The sequence below is a fragment of the Dermatophagoides pteronyssinus genome, unplaced genomic scaffold (assembly GCF_027571235.1).
Source record: "Dermatophagoides pteronyssinus isolate colony J.1.1.1.1 unplaced genomic scaffold, Derpt_VIB-CSIC_2022.12 sq0004, whole genome shotgun sequence".
Taxonomy (NCBI): domain Eukaryota; kingdom Metazoa; phylum Arthropoda; class Arachnida; order Sarcoptiformes; family Pyroglyphidae; genus Dermatophagoides; species Dermatophagoides pteronyssinus.
In genome coordinates this window covers 2,832,140-2,848,759 of record NW_027461528.1, presented here as the reverse complement: position 1 = coordinate 2,848,759, position 16,620 = coordinate 2,832,140, and the positions used below count along the sequence as shown (strand labels likewise).

Sequence of the window (16,620 nt, the reverse complement as noted above, 5' to 3'; positions counted from 1 at the left end):
GAATTTTTTTTTTTTTTAGGAAAAAGGGGAAGCTTCCCTTCTTTATGATCACCATGTGTGTGTGTGTATGGACAGACAGGTTGTAATAACAAAAAACTATGCTACTACCTTTTTTTTTTGTTCTTTCCCCCCACTCTTCTTGTTATTACGCACATTTTTAACAGTGTTTGAATAAAAAATGACTTCGCAGATTTATGTTTGATAAAATTTTGTTCCATTCATAAATGATAGGATGTTTTGAATTTTTTTTTTTCAATTTTTTAATCAACCTAACCTAACCTCACTCTACTATGAATCATGATCATAGTTATCAACCTAACCTCACTCAACTATCATAGTCATAGCCAGCAACCTAACCTAACCTAACTATAAATCATAGTCATTTAGGATGAAAAAAAATAAACAAAAAAAAATTTTTTTTTTTTGTAATTTTTTTAAAAAATTTATTTCACATTTTATTTTTGTAATGAAAAATTTCAAGAAAAAAAAACATCTTCATAATGAAACATCTAACCCGAACACATAAGACAAGCATCACGATTTTCCAATGAACATTGTAGAATTTCTTCTGGTGTTGGTTTTGTTTTCAATGATGATTGTTGTTGATCTTGATTATCATTATTTTGTTTAGATTTTAATAATGATTTATCAACAGTAAATTGTATGGCTTGTGCTGCCGGTTTTGTTCGAAGATAATACATTCCTGTTTTTAATCCATTACGCCAACCATAAAAATGCATTGATGTAATTTTTGCTTTAGATGGTTCAGCCATATGTACATTTAATGATTGACTTTGATCGATAAATGCACCACGATCAATAGCCATATCGATAATACATTTTTGTGGTATTTCCCATACTGTTTTATATAATGATTTGATATCATCCGGTATTGAATCAATATCCTGTATTGAACCACGATTAGCAATAATAGAATTTTTTAATTCATCATTCCAAAGTCCCAAATTGATTAAATCTTTAAGTAAATGTTGATTAACAATATCAAAACTACCAGACATAACACGTCTAGTATAGATATTTGATGTATATGGTTCAAATGATTCATTATTACCAAGAATCTGTGCGGTTGATGCTGTTGGCATTGGTGCAACCAATAAACTATTTCGAATACCATATTTGGAAATTTTTTCTTTCAATTCAGACCAATTCCAAAGATCGGTTGGTGTACGATTCCACATATCATATTGTAGAATACCTTTTGATACTGGTGATCCTTGATAAGTTTCATATGGACCATATTGTTCTGCTAATTCACAACTTGCTTCTAATGCACCATAATAAATTGTTTCAAATATTTGGATATTCATTTTTTTTGCTTCCAAACTTTCATATGGATAACGTAATAGACTGAATGCATCGGCTAAACCTTGTACACCAAGTCCAATAGGTCGATGACGTAGATTTGAAAGTCTTGTCTCCGGTAATGGATAATAATTACCATCAATAATTTTGTTTAAATTTTTTGTCATTACTTTAACAATTTTTTTAAGTTTTTCATAATCAAATTGACCGAGTTTTTGATCAACAAAACGTGGTAATGAAATCGATGCTAAATTACATACGGCCACTTCATCTGGTGATGAATATTCAACAATTTCTGTACAAAGATTTGAACATTTGATTGTACCAAGATTTTGTTGATTTGATTTACGATTACAATGATCTTTGTATAACATATATGGAGTACCGGTTTCAATTTGTGCATCTAATATTGCAAACCATAATTGATGTGCTTTTACCTGTTGCCTATAACGACCTTCACGTTCATATTTTTCATATAATTGTTCAAATTCTTCACCCCAACAATCATGTAGACCAGGACATTCATTCGGACACATTAATGACCACATTGCATCCATTTCAACACGTTTCATAAATAAATCCGGTATCCATAATGCATAGAATAGATCACGTGCACGTAATTCTTCCGAACCAGTATTCTTTTTCAAATCTAAAAATGCAAATATATCTGAATGCCATGGTTCTAGATAGATAGCAAATGCACCTGGACGTTTTCCACCACCTTGATCAACATAACGTGCTGTATTATTAAATACACGTAACATTGGAACGAGTCCATTTGAAAAACCATTAGTACCGGCAATATATGATCCTTGTGAACGAATACAATGAACATTTAAACCAATACCACCAGCAGATTTTGAAACAATTGCACAACGTTTTAATGTATCATATATTCCTTCAATACTATCATCGGACATTGTTAACAGGAAACAGGATGACATTTGTGGATGTGGTGTACCTTATTATTTTATGTCAAAAAAAGAAAAATTGTTTAAATATGAAAAATGGCAATCAAATTCTTAAAACAAAAACTAACCAGCATTGAATAATGTTGGTGATGCATGTGTAAACCATCCTTCAGACATAAGATTATAAGTTTCGATTGCCGAATCAATATCATCTTTATGTATACCAACAGCAACACGCATCAACATATGTTGTGGTCGTTCAACAACATTACCATTAATTTTCAATAAATATGCACGATACAATGTTTTGAAACCAAAATAATTAAAACGATAATCACGATCATAAATTATTGCTGAATTTAATCGTTCAGAATTTTCCATAATAATTTTATAAACATCATCGGCAATTAATGGCATTGATTGGCCGGTTTTATCATTTTTCATTGTATACAAATCATGTATAACATCGGAAAAATTTTTCTTTGTTTCTTTTTGTAAATTCGATATGGCAATTCGAGCAGCAAGTACAGCATAATCAACATGTTTTGTTGTCATTGTAGCAGCAATTTCCGCAGCCAATTCATCCAATTGTACGGTTGTCATACCGGAATAAAGTCCATTAATTACTTTCATTGTAATTTTAGGTGGATCAATAAAATCCATATTCAAACCATAACAAAGTTTTCGAATTCTTGATGTTATTTTGTCGAACATGATTGTTTCTTGTCGACCATCACGTTTAATAACAAACATTGTTGATAATTTCTTATGGTAAACGATTAACCGAAAAAAAAGAAATGGTAAGAATCGAGAAAAAGAAGAAAATCGTATTAAAAACGTTCAGGTAAACAAATAAAGCCAATAGGGAATTGTCGTTGAAAGAGTGAAAAATGAATGAATGAATGTGTTAAAAAGAAAACGGACAAAAATCTTTTTTTTTTTTATTGGTGTGTTTCTCGTTTTTCAATGAACAGAAAGAACGAAATGCTTTTGTTTTGGCGCGAAATTTTATCATCGAAAAGACCTTGAACAAAAAAAAAAAAAAAAAGATACAAAAAAAACTTTTTTTTTTTTGTTCGTTCGTTCGAAAAACCTGAACCATCAATAAATGACATGACCAATGGCAACGTGTCTGAGCGGGGTTATAAGTTCGGTATTTTTTTTTTGTTGTTTTGTTTCAGAATTGAATTTTTTGGAATTGTAAACAAAGCAAAACAAAATTTTTTTGTTTCAAAATATTAAAAATGGCAGAATTTAATTTGAAAAAATATTATAAATCAATACATGATGAAGAAAAATCATCAGCCATAACAACATTAAAAACATTGATGGAATTTTTAAATAATGATAAATCATCAACAGCAAGTGAATTATCACATAATCTTCGTGATGCTATTAATCAATTAAAACGTATTGATCCATTGTTTGAAGTTGAAGCTGTTTCGGAAATTTTTTTTCGTTTTATCACTTTGAGTGCAGCTAAATTTGATGTAAGTTTCTTTCTTTTCCAATTTTTTTGGTCATAATTTTATCATTGAATAATTTTTTTTTTTGCAAAAAAATAGGATTTCAAAGAACTCAAAGAAGAATTATCACGACGAAGCACTATTTATATGGATAAAGTATCAAAAAGTCGTCAACAATTGGCAAAAGTTGCACAAAAATTTTTAAATAATAATTCAACCATTTTGGTTCATTCATTTTCAAGAGCTATTTATGAAACATTATTAGAATGTCGTAATCAGAATAAAACATTAGATATTTATGTAACTGAATCAGCACCAGATAATCGTGGTCGTGAACTTTGTGCATTGTTAAAATTGGAAGGTTTTGAACAAGTAACATTGATTTTAGATTCAGCTGTTGGTTCAATAATGGATCGTGTTGATTTGGTTTTGGTTGGTGCTGAAGGTGTTGCCGAAAGTGGTGGTATTATTAACAAGGTTTGAATTTTCTTTCCTTCAAAAATAGAATTAACCATTAACCCTTTTCAAATCATTCATTTTAGATTGGTACATATCAGATTGCTATTTGTGCTAAAGCATTAAATAAAACATTTTATGTACTTGCTGAAAGTTATAAATTCATTCGATTATATCCATTATCACAATCGGATATACCTGATCGTATACGTTTTCGACAATTACCATTATCAAATATGAATCGTGCTAAACATGAATGTCATGCTTGTGTTGATTATACACCACCGGATTATATAACATTATTGTTAACCGAATTAGGACCATTAACAACAGCTGCTGTTTGTGATATGTTGGTACAATTGTATACCTGAAAATCCGTAAAAAAAATCAATTCCGAAAAATTTTTTTTTTCAACAAAAAAAAAATCTTATCCAAATTCAAAATTTTTTTTTTTAAAAAGAAAAAAATCCGATCCAAGACGAACCATTCGGATAGGACGTATCGAGGATTTTATTTTCTATTTTTGTTTATTTTATTTTTTTTCCAATTTCGATGAAGAAATTTTCCAATGTGATTTTTTTCTTTCATCCATAAACACATACCACACACATACATTTAGGATTTTTTTTTTCTGTTTTGATAAATCATCATTACACTTTTGAATTGCGTCTTTGTTTTTGTTTTCTAATCGAAAATTCTCATACAAAAAAAAAAACAAAACATAGTGACTAATTTTATTGATAACCAAAAAATAAATGAAAAATTTGCATAAACAATCAACCAAATAAAAATCGAAAAAAGATACGCACAATATTGGTGATAAAAAAAATGTTTCTTTGATCAACAACAATTTTTTGTTGTTGTTGTTATCTTTTGATTTGATTTGCGATTATCCAAGTAAAATTACATATCATTTTCTGCTTGCTTCTTCTTTAAATCGTGTTAAACAACAAACGTTGTTGTTGTTTTTGTTGGCGACATTTGATGAGCAAAATATCGCGATTCGATATTCGATTCAATTCGATCGCATTGAAACGAACGAACGAAAACATTTATTTTTGGTGAATCTTCAGAGCAACCAAAATATTGAATTCATTCGAGTTTTTTTTTGTGATTTTCGAGAAAAAAAATCATGTCGGAAAATGATTCAACATCCGTTGATGATGAAATAATGGCTAATGATCAACATTCGAATGATCAATCATCATTGGCATTATTGTTTCAGAATATTCATCCACCACAATCATCATCAACAACGACATTACCTTTGCAACAACAACAACAAATTCCATCACAATCAATGATTATGACTTCGTCAATGTTATCATCAATGTCATTATCCGGATTAAATCAAACATCGACAACGACAGCAACATCGACAATGTCATCATCATGTCAAAAATTGGAAAAACTTCGTATTATAAAACCATTTGATGAAAGACAATTATTAGATTTTTATCATAATCGTTTATTAGATTTGAATGAAAAATTTATACATGATTTTCAGGAACGTTATTTTCAATATTCAAAAATTGGTTCAAATTCGAATGATTATTATGATCTGATTATACGATTGGATAAATCTATTGAACGTTTTCAAGATGTAAGAAAAAATTTGGATAATTTTTTGGAACAAATTCATTCGAATGAACAGAAAAATTGTTGGAATTGTAATGAAAATCATTTACAACAAATTGATCGTTGTGGTGATGGTCAATTAATTGAATGTAAACATCAATATCAACGTTATAATTTTGAACAAAATTATGTTGATAATCAATTAGATCGTTATTATTATCAATTACGTGAACGTATTATTAATGAACATGTTGTACATTTATATTTTTTAAAATATTTTCAATTAAGATTTGAATTAATTATCTATGAATCTGAACATATTATTGAATATTTGGAAAGAAAATTGTCGAATTATCAGCCAACTGATGGCCAACAACAACAGCAACTCTTTTCATCCAACAACAACAACAATGTTGATGATCAAACAACCAATTGTAGTTCAAGTATTTTTGATCAAAATGAAACGCTGGATAATTCTGATTCAATGATCATTACACAAATCTATCAATTGGAACCATCCGCTCGTTTGTTACATGAGCAATTATTAGATTTATTCGCTGCATTATTTGCTTATTATCGTCATCATCATACGATTAACAATGATAATGGACAAAATTCGACAACAACAACTACGACTAATAAACTAAAACTACAATGTTATCAAGCAATAATATATTTATGTAGGAAATTTTCGGAAAAATTAGCAAATTATTCGGATCGACTATTTCTACTGAATCAAATCCTAAGATGTCCATCAGGTTCTTCGGAAGAATTCGAACAACTTTTACAACCATTAAATCCATTACCATTAAAATATGATTCGAATCAATTTGAATTAGGTAAACAATATGTTGATTATGGTGTTACGGTTATTGCAACAATATTATCACCAATAACTTCTTGTAAAAATGATTCAAAAACCGCTACAAATGATAATCAAGAATCATTATGGTTAATGGTTGATAATGATTTAGATGATGAAGATGTTTGTTTGGATAAATCATCATCACCTATGGCCGAATTAACCGAATCCGATATAATCTGTTATTTATCACGTGTTCCATTTCGTGAAATGTTACAATTTATGTCTTTGATTACCAATGATGATAATGATTGTGATATGATTGATTCATCAACCGAAACATCAATGATACGATTGTTTGCATTTAGTACCCGATTAATACAAATATTTCGTTATGGTTTACAGAATTTTAATTGTTTACGTTTTAAACGTTTAACATTATATTTAGCCTCAATGATCAAACAGATTATTAAAACAATATCAGATAATTGGCGTTGGTGTAAGGAAAAATTCACAACAAAAGATCAAGCATTATTGATACGGTTGCAAGTTGAATTTGATCATTTTATGTTACGATCAATAATGGCAATATTATCAACAAATCGTCGTGGTGTATGGCCATTATTAGCTAAAATTGATTTTGAAGGTATATCCGAACCAATGTTATGGAATATATTATGGGTTGTTTACCAGAATGGTCGTAATCAAGAATCGAATGAAATTGTTAGTGGTCTTTGTCCATATATGAGCTCGAATTATTGGAAAGATAAATTTCGTAGCCATTCCCAGTGGAAATTTATTTTCATTGAAAAATTATCAATTTTATCATTGGAAGAGGCAAGTGGTTTATTGGATTTTTTCTTCAATATGGCAATATCAAGATCAAAATCAAATGAATCTATATCGATGACTAACAACAGTAACAATGATTTTGTATCATTCGATCAACAACATATTGATGATTTTTTTCGTGAAATTATTGAACGTTTTGCTGAAATTTGTTTATTACGTAAATTATATTCATCATCATATGATTTGGATAATAAATCTTCAAATCAATCATTTGTATTGAATAATCAAGAATTTTATAGTACAAAAGGTGTTGCTTGTTTGATAAAATTATTATCAAATTATAAATCAATGTTATTTGTTTTATTACAATATTTACAACAACAACAAATTTCGAATGAACAACAACAACAAGAAAATCATAATCTTCTTATACAACCATGTTTAGATCTGTTTACCTCATTGGTTATTAATGATTGGAAACCTGAACAACGATTATTTTCATTACTTTATAAATGGCTTACTGAACGATCATATAAACATATTTATAATCGTTTTGCAAGAATTTTATTAACAAAAATTGGCTGGAATCGTATCTTGGTTCAAAATGATCAATGTTTAATGATACCCGTGCAACAACAACAACAATTTTCATTAAAATTATATCAAGCAATGGAACAATATTTTAAAATTACAACTACAAATAATAATGATTCAAAGACAAAGATTATAATTGATTATCCACGAATTAAACCGGAACAATTAATGAATGAAGAACAACGTTTACGTTTAGCACAATCAATCGATTCAAATGATTATGGTTGTTGGTGTTGGTCAATGTTATTATCATTACGTTTACATCCATTAGATTTAATACCGGATGAATCTAGTTGGGATGATATTGTTTTTGGTAATAATATTAGTGTTGGTGGTATTGGTGAACATTTAACAACAACAACAACAACAACAAATAAATATTCATCATCAAATCGAAGAAAACATTGGACAATGCAATATATGATGAAATTTAATTATGATTCAGAAATGATACAGATTGCCAAAGGTATTGAATCAAATAATCCATATGCAATTTATATTGCAGCAATATCAAGTGATTTATTATTCAATTCTGGTTACAATTCCATTGATTTGAAACGTATGACTGAATTGAATGATCAATTGATAAGCGGTGGTCATCTAATTCCAACATTACAAATATTATATCATTTTTTACCATTTTGTTTTCAAAATGATGGTGAATTACGTTCAAATCAATCATTTATATTATCAATATTAACATTATTACAAAATGATTCGATTGCTGAACAATTATCATCAATCATATTATTACAACGAAAACATTTTCAACGTCCAGAATTTGCACAACGAACATTACAATCATGGACTGAATGTTTATTTGAAACAATAAATCGTTGTTTAAATATGAAAATATCAACATGGTTTTCAACGATTATACCACAATTTTTACAATCATCATCAACAACAAATCAAATGAATATTATTGATATGATATTGGGAAAAATTACTTCAATTTTTGATCGTTTATCAATGGAATTATTATTGGAAAATGGTGATTCATTAAAATTATATCAACAATATTTATTTCGTAAATTATATGGTCGTATGATGAATTGGAAATTTTCACAATTAGATTTGATTTATGCTAATTCAGGTTCATCATTTGATAATGATTCTAGTAGTTCATCATCTTGGTTATCATCATATTGGTATTCAAATGAAACAAATATACCTGGATATCTTACGGATAAAACATTAATTCGGTCACCATGGATGACACCATTTCATTTATTATTAAGACATTGTTTAAATTCAAGACAATCAATTCGTTCAAGACAACCAGTTTATTTAATATTTTTACTTACCGAAATTGATATTCGTCGTACATATCAAATATGGAATCATTTAGTTTTAGAATTACGTAAAAAACCATGGAATCCATCAAATGAACCATCACAACAAATTGATTATATAATGATTGAAACCGAAATAACAAAAATATGTTTACAATATGAAAAAGCACCATTACCATATCAATTGTTACCATTGAATTTGCTTACTGTATATCTAATGAAATTGATTCAAACAGTTGATCATTCACAATCATCAACAAAATCACCATCAACAACGGATCGTCATCCACATCCAATAATACCATTATTATGGAGACAATTTTTTTCCAATTATTTTCTTTATACAGATTCATTATCAACAATTGGTAATCGATTTATTGATCAAAACCGATTGAAACAATTAAATGATCGTTTAAATTCATTATTTGATTATCATAATCAAAGATGGATTTATTTGAATAATGAAAGATCATTGAATAATGATACTATTTCCATTGATTCGGAACTATTTCAACATGAGCAGCAGCAAAAAAGTGATTCAATTTCAACATTATTATTTGAAGATCGTTTAGTTAAATTATATCGTGCATATAGGATTTGGCTGAAAGATAATCGTTTTTTACAATATGCCGATCTTGATGATGAACAATTTACAAAACCTGAAATTCAAATAAAATTATTAAATTCTGTGGTATCGGTTTCAAGTGGTAAACAATTTTCAATCGGTGGTGGTGGTGGTAATAGTAATAGTCAACAACAATTTCATTTTATTCAGGAAAATTTTTGGCCAGAATTTGATCATTTAAATTCATTTTTTATGTTGAATTATGTTCATAAAACACCATTACAATCATATATATTTCAACATGAACAATCATGGATAAGATTGATGAAACCAATTCTTCAAGAACCGATAAAATATTTTGATGATAATGGTGACAATGATGGTAATGATAATGATAATGATAATATTGAGAGAAAATTACCAAAACTTTCCGAATCATCATCGAATGAAATTCAATTTATCGATGCTAATCTAGACAAATCTAATCAATCAAAACAACAAAAGCAACAACAACCTGTTGAATATAGCCAAAGTGAACGTTTTGGACAAATTATTGATTATTTTAGTAAACTAACATCATCATTAAATTGTAACATACTGTTTATTGATAATGATATTGGTTATAATTTATCATATGTTTTCGATGATCATACAACAATCGTGGATTTTGATGGTAAAAAATCCGAACAAGATATATCCATTGTGTTTGTTATCATTCATCAAATTGTTGATAATATTATTGAAGAAGCACGTTTTGTTGAACAACAATTGGAAAAATTTAATCAATTAAATTCAGAATTTTGTAAAGATATTCTACCAAAATTATATCATGATGTTAGTCGTGATTTAATAGAAAAAATTAGCTGTGATCGTTCGGAATTTGATGCTAATGGTTGTACGAAACCGGCTATATTTAAATTTGAATTCACTGAATCATTATTGAATAATTATATTAAACAAAAATTGGATCGTAATCGTGCTGAATTTGATCAAATAATCAAAACATTAATCGATGATATACCTGGTCAAAAACAAGTTGCATCAATATATTTTATGCAAAAAATTGTTCATTATTTGTTACGGTATTATTTGGATGGTCCATATCAACAATCATCAGATAATAACAATAATCAACAACAACAGCAACGAATACAACGTTTATTCGAAACAATGTCCGGTTGGATTAATTCAATCAATTTAATCGGTATTAAATATCATCTAACTGGTCAATTATTGGATATATTTTTAGATTTATTACAAAAATTATCCGTTAATTATGTTGATGAAATTAATTATTTTTATTTAAATACTGTATTACAACGTAGTGTTTCAATGTCATTAACACAACAATTAGCACCTTGTTTACAGCCATCAAAAACATCGACAAAAATGTTTATTGAAATGTATAAATTGATTGGATCACGTTTGAATCAGCAATCACAATCGCAATCGCAACAATCGCAATCGCAATATCAATTATCATCACCAGCACAAACAATATTTGTATTATTAAGTAAATTTGATGTTTCCACATGGTTACAATTAACGAATCTGTCGGATGAACAACGTCTAGATCTTTTACAATGTTTATTTCAATGTTTTCAATTTTTCGGACCATATCCAAGTGATGATCATTTAGTTATTTATGATCTTTATCGTAAACATTTACAAGATATGATTCTGTATCGTTTTCCAATATTTATGGCTAATATTCTGGCAAATATGTTAACAGGAATGAATGAACAAAAATTAGCACCAATATTATGGAATAGTATATTACATACGTTTGGTTTTTATACAAAAAGTTTATCATCATTTTCATCATCAACAACAGCGGGAAAATTTGTTCGGCCAAAATTTGATGAAAATAATCATGGTGTGACCAACAACAATTGTGAATTATCAATAATTGATTTTGATTATCAAACATTTGATGATGATTTACGTATATATGTTTTACGACAAAAATTATTTACATCACATGAATTATATAATCTTTTACAATTAATGTTGGAATTTAAACATAATCTTCAACAACAACAACAACAACAACAAAATTCAAATCAACAACAACAATCAGAATTTTTAGATCATTTTAAAATTTATAATGTAAAATTTTTACAATTTTTAACATTTATATCGTATTGTTGGATTAATTCGAATGCAACAACATTACCAGGTAAAAACCAAAAACTAGATTTAAAAAAAAATTATCATTCTGAATTCTATTTTTTTTTTTTTACTAGATGATCTTTCGATAATATGGCTACCATTTTTTGAAAATTGGCGATTTTGGCTATTTCCACGACATAATACTAAATTTATACAATGGGAACATTTTTGTTTTGCTTGGCAACTGTTTATCAATTCAGTTCAATATATGTTGGATTCATTTTATGGTTAGTTGTTTTTTTTCTTTCTGTTGTTTGATTCTAACTTTATCATTCTTTTTTATCAATTGAAAAACCACAGATGACCAACCACAGATTTTATCCTGTTTATGGCAACCATTTATGACATTTATATTGGAAACCCGATCGGTTGAACGTACCGATGTTGAAATGTTTGAATCAAAATTATTACAATTGAAAAATTGGTCACAATTTTATCCATCAATCATTGATATGAAACTTATGTATGAATCAGTTGTTATGGAACGTTATTCAATTGAACGTTTAAATTCATTTGTTATATCAAAAATTCAATGGAATCAAGCATTATTGAATACACCACAACAAATATCATTCAATAATGTTGTTGAAATATTGGAAAATCTTACCTATACAATTATATCGTTGGTTGATCAACCATATATTGGACAGGTTGATTTTTTCAACATTCCATTTTGGATATTACCAAGTGAAAAAATTCAAAAAATTATTGTTACATTGTTGGAAGTGATGAAAAAACGTATACCAATCGATATGGTTGATAAAAATTTGGATAAACAAAAATCAACCGATTCAATCATCGATAATCAATTAATAATTATAATGCGATTATTAAAATCATTGGTACAATTACAAAATAATAATGTCCACAATGATAATAATAATGATGATGATGATGATCCAATCAAACAACAACAAAATGCATCAAAAGTTATTTATTATGGTCATTGTATTGGATCATTTGTATCATATCAAGCAAATCAAAATTCAGATTATTTAGCTAAAAATCCTCAAACATTATTGTTATTTTTAAAAGATTCAATTGAATCATTACGACCAACAATCGATTCATTCGATACGAATGATCGTGTATCAATATTTTGTGAATTATTACAATCATTGAATGAAATTCATGATCAACCAATTCGTGATCAAATTGCTCGACATTTTGTAACAATATTTTCCTATATGACATCAAGTCAATTATTTACTGAAATAATATTTGCTGTTGGAAAAATCATTTACTCGATTAAAACGGCAATCTATTTATTGGAATGTTTATTGGAAAATTATTTTGATTTAGCTGGTGATTTACAATATTTAATTGATAATTTAGAAATTGTTCATATGAATAAACAACATCTCAATACAACATTGAATAATTCACAAGCAAATTTACAATCAACAAATAATGAAAATGAATCAACAAATTATCATATTGAAGATTTTATGTTAGAATCAATACGAACACGTAGCTGTTTATTATTATTAATCTATATACATCGTCAATTACAACATCGTACAGTGCCGGATATATGTACCAGGCGTTATGTTTATAGTATAATGATACAATGTGTACAATATTTTGGTAAATTTGGTCAACAACAACAACAATTTATGGATGAATCAAAACAATGTTTTTTCTGGACCCGAATATTTGATTTGCTTACATTTGATCATAGTTCAATTAGTAATGGTTTAAATATTTCTATACATCATTTATCATCATTAAAAACAAATAATAATCATTTATCAACAACAATGAATATTGCCAATTCGAATAGTCGATCATTATTGGATATACCTATCGTTTATTCGACCAAGAATAATTCTTCATCAACAGCATCATTATTATCATTGACAAAATCATCACCGATAACACCATCAACATCATCACCATCATTATTATCATCACAACAACAGCAACAACAATTTTTAGATCCAAATCAATTATCATTGGATATACATCAAGAAGAAGTATCACAATCAATACAAACATTATTACTGTTATGTCGTCAATTAAATCAATCCATACAAGATTCATTGAATCGTGGTTTTTTCGGTATATTTCGTTCACAAAAACCACCATCAAATCAATGTTTATTTATATTACAATCATTAATATTACATGGTTTATGTACAATGATGGAAACATTTTTTCCAGAATTTGATTATCATCCACAATCAACAACAACAACGACATCTACAATTGATCAGGATGATCATCAATCATCATCACCAACAAAAATGTTAAATGTTGATCAAATTCGACAACGATTACATTCGGAATTAACGGAATTAATACGACAATCACATCAACGATTACGTAATTGGCGTAAAAATAAATCCTATCAAGATTTATGGTTAATGATTGATAATATAATTGATTATACAAAATGGCCAATGATTGTTTCGGTAAAATATAGTATTGAATATCAACAACAAAAGAAAAACATTAACGAATTGAATAATCATCAAAATGATAATCTAAATTATCAACATCATCCGAATCTAGATTTACCAATATTTATAATTGGTGATGATGATATTGATGATATGGTGATTGGTGGTGATGGTGGTAGTAGTGAACCAACATCACCATTAATTGATAAAATAATTAATCCAATTGGTGATAATGATGGGAATGATGGTGGTGGTCCAAGTGGTGGTGGTGGACAATTGAATATTAATCATCAAATGGAATTATTAACAAAACAATGGATTCGTTATTATATACGTTTATCACAACATCAACAACAACGTTTTCATTTAATACAACGTTGGCTATTAGAACTTTATAATGATCATAATTATATGAAACATTTCATTTGATTTTCAATCTTTCTCTCATTGACAACATTTTTTTTATCTTTAAATACCTTTATTATTTTTTAATCAACATTAATATAAAAGATTTTTTTTTTGTAAAATTTGATTAATTTTGGCTGCAATAAACATTTGATTTTTGATTTTTGATTTTTGATTTTTGATTTTTTGATTTTGATGTTTGTTCAAAGATTATCTTCTTCAATTTTATATAATTCTTCTTCAAGATGACGTTCATGTTCTAACATTTTTTCAATCAATTGTTCAGATGTTTGTGGTGTTAATTTAAAATCAGTTGATTTTAATTGTCGTTCTAGTTCTTCAATTTGTAATATTTCATCTTTGATACTTTGTGCTTGTTCAGCTTTACCATGCATAAACAGATAACCAATATCAGCATAAGCACGTGTTTTTAATGCATCCATAAGATGTAAGATTTGTACATAACCGGGATCGGTTCCTTTTTGTCCCAAATACATTATTTCATGTATACGTCCCATTGTTTTACCTACTTGGATTTCAGCATTATAAACAAATTCACGAAAAAATGGATTCTGACTATCAATATCACTGGATTCTTTTTTCAAATGTTCAGTATATTTCATTAATAATACTAATTCTTTTTCCAATGCGGTTGTAAAATAATTTTTTTCAATACGATATTGTTCTAATGCTGTTTTAGTTTCCAATATTAATTGATCAGATTGTGTTATTATTCGTTGTAATAATTTTGTTGGATCCATTAATGTTGTTGGTGGTTTTGTTGTTATAGATGTTGGTTTTTTTTGTGTTGTTGTTGGACCTGCTTCTGACATTTCATTCATGCAAAGATCCAAATTTCTTGCCTGACCTATCAAAAATTAAAATCAAAGTAAAATTTCAAGGAAAAAAGGGTTTATTTCAAAATTCAAACATACCCATACTGGCCAATAATGCCAACAAACCAAAAACGGTAATAATTTTTATTGAATTCATTTTTTAATCAAAAAATTTCTAAAAATCAAAAAAAATTTCTAAAAATCTAAAAAAAATTTACCACACAAAAATGGATTTATCAATTTGATGATGATCAATGGCTTATATTGCCAAAAAACAACCCAAAAACAACCAAAAAAAAACAACCCAAAAAGAAAACTGCATTCCATAATCGTTATCTTAATTAATTAATTAATTAATTAATTTTTTTTAAAGATTTTAATCGAAAGAAAAAAACAATTGAAACAAAGTGAAAAAAAATCTTATCCCCCCCCCAAAAAAAAAAAATCAATTTGTTTAATGAAAAAAAACGAAAGAAACCAGGATCTAATCTTAATTGATTATGATTGAATTATGTCCAAAAATCAATCAATCAGAATCAATCAATTTTCAATGGAAAATTGGTAAATTAGAGTTATGGATTGCGTCTTTCTCCCTCATTTTTTCTTTGTTTCAATTTAAATAATTTTGTTTTTAAAAAATTTTTTGAAATGATAATCTAATTTTATCCGATTCAAGTACGCAAATAGCTAAAGTGCAGAGAAGAAAAAAAAAGACAAATCGATCGTCCTTCAAGGAAAACAATGACGATAATCATCAAAAACAACGACGAAAAAAATACATTTTTTTAAAAAAATCATTCGCAATCAACTGGATTTTTTGGATGGAACAACAACAACATCAATCTTTGCATCAGATATGATTTTAACCCTTAAGGTGATGTTCTTTACGATGTTCGATGATTATGATCGAAATTCTGATAACGTCATCCAATTTTTTTGTTTTTCGTAATCAAAAACAGACAGACGCACACATCAACCAGGCAACCGTTCGAATTTAACACATGAGTGCTCGCGCACCGATTT

The 16,620-nt window shown here is 27.8% G+C and overlaps 4 protein-coding genes across 4 annotated transcripts; 2 read left to right on the top strand and 2 right to left on the bottom strand.

The window, feature by feature from the left end:
* Window positions 1–429: 429 nt before the first annotated feature.
* LOC113792415 (ribonucleoside-diphosphate reductase large subunit-like) lies at window positions 430–3,199 on the bottom strand. Its single transcript, XM_027342302.2, has 2 exons — window positions 2,363–3,199; window positions 430–2,284 (listed from the first exon to the last, which is right to left on the bottom strand). Exons 1-2 carry the CDS (start codon window positions 2,985–2,987, stop codon window positions 510–512), a joined length of 2,400 nt encoding a protein of 799 aa, XP_027198103.2. The 5' UTR covers window positions 2,988–3,199; the 3' UTR covers window positions 430–509.
* A 126-nt stretch (window positions 3,200–3,325) lies between these two features.
* On the top strand, window positions 3,326–4,932 carry eIF2Balpha (eukaryotic translation initiation factor 2B subunit alpha). The gene is made up of 3 exons (XM_027342303.2): window positions 3,326–3,724; window positions 3,800–4,177; window positions 4,243–4,932. The coding sequence occupies exons 1-3, from the start codon at window positions 3,479–3,481 to the stop codon at window positions 4,525–4,527; spliced, it is 909 nt and encodes a 302-aa protein (XP_027198104.2). The 5' UTR covers window positions 3,326–3,478; the 3' UTR covers window positions 4,528–4,932.
* A 124-nt stretch (window positions 4,933–5,056) lies between these two features.
* On the top strand, window positions 5,057–14,945 carry Epg5 (ectopic P-granules autophagy protein 5). The gene is made up of 3 exons (XM_027342296.2): window positions 5,057–11,961; window positions 12,029–12,181; window positions 12,255–14,945. The coding sequence occupies exons 1-3, from the start codon at window positions 5,289–5,291 to the stop codon at window positions 14,783–14,785; spliced, it is 9,357 nt and encodes a 3,118-aa protein (XP_027198097.2). The 5' UTR covers window positions 5,057–5,288; the 3' UTR covers window positions 14,786–14,945.
* A 6-nt stretch (window positions 14,946–14,951) lies between these two features.
* Window positions 14,952–15,851, bottom strand: LOC113792410 (uncharacterized). The gene is made up of 2 exons (XM_027342298.2): window positions 15,697–15,851; window positions 14,952–15,629 (listed from the first exon to the last, which is right to left on the bottom strand). Exons 1-2 carry the CDS (start codon window positions 15,752–15,754, stop codon window positions 14,965–14,967), a joined length of 723 nt encoding a protein of 240 aa, XP_027198099.2. The 5' UTR covers window positions 15,755–15,851; the 3' UTR covers window positions 14,952–14,964.
* Between the last annotated feature and the right edge of the window lie 769 nt (window positions 15,852–16,620).

Bases quoted from the DNA above. Each gene is read 5' to 3' on its own strand.
- LOC113792415 (XM_027342302.2), bottom strand. From the start codon at position 2,987: ATGTTTGTTATTAAACGTGATGGTCGACAAGAAACAATCATGTTCGAC. The intron at 2,285-2,362 runs GTTAGTTTTTGT...TAAAATAATAAG, and splicing joins ACCAACATTATTCAATGCTG to GTACACCACATCCACAAATG.
- LOC113792410 (XM_027342298.2), bottom strand. From the start codon at position 15,754: ATGAATTCAATAAAAATTATTACCGTTTTTGGTTTGTTGGCATTATTG. The intron at 15,630-15,696 runs GTATGTTTGAAT...AATTTTTGATAG, and splicing joins GGCATTATTGGCCAGTATGG to GTCAGGCAAGAAATTTGGAT.
- eIF2Balpha (XM_027342303.2), top strand. From the start codon at position 3,479: ATGGCAGAATTTAATTTGAAAAAATATTATAAATCAATACATGATGAA. The intron at 3,725-3,799 runs GTAAGTTTCTTT...GCAAAAAAATAG, and splicing joins TGAGTGCAGCTAAATTTGAT to GATTTCAAAGAACTCAAAGA. The intron at 4,178-4,242 runs GTTTGAATTTTC...CATTCATTTTAG, and splicing joins GTGGTGGTATTATTAACAAG to ATTGGTACATATCAGATTGC.
- Epg5 (XM_027342296.2), top strand. From the start codon at position 5,289: ATGTCGGAAAATGATTCAACATCCGTTGATGATGAAATAATGGCTAAT. The intron at 11,962-12,028 runs GTAAAAACCAAA...TTTTTTTACTAG, and splicing joins GAATGCAACAACATTACCAG to ATGATCTTTCGATAATATGG. The intron at 12,182-12,254 runs GTTAGTTGTTTT...GAAAAACCACAG, and splicing joins TATGTTGGATTCATTTTATG to ATGACCAACCACAGATTTTA.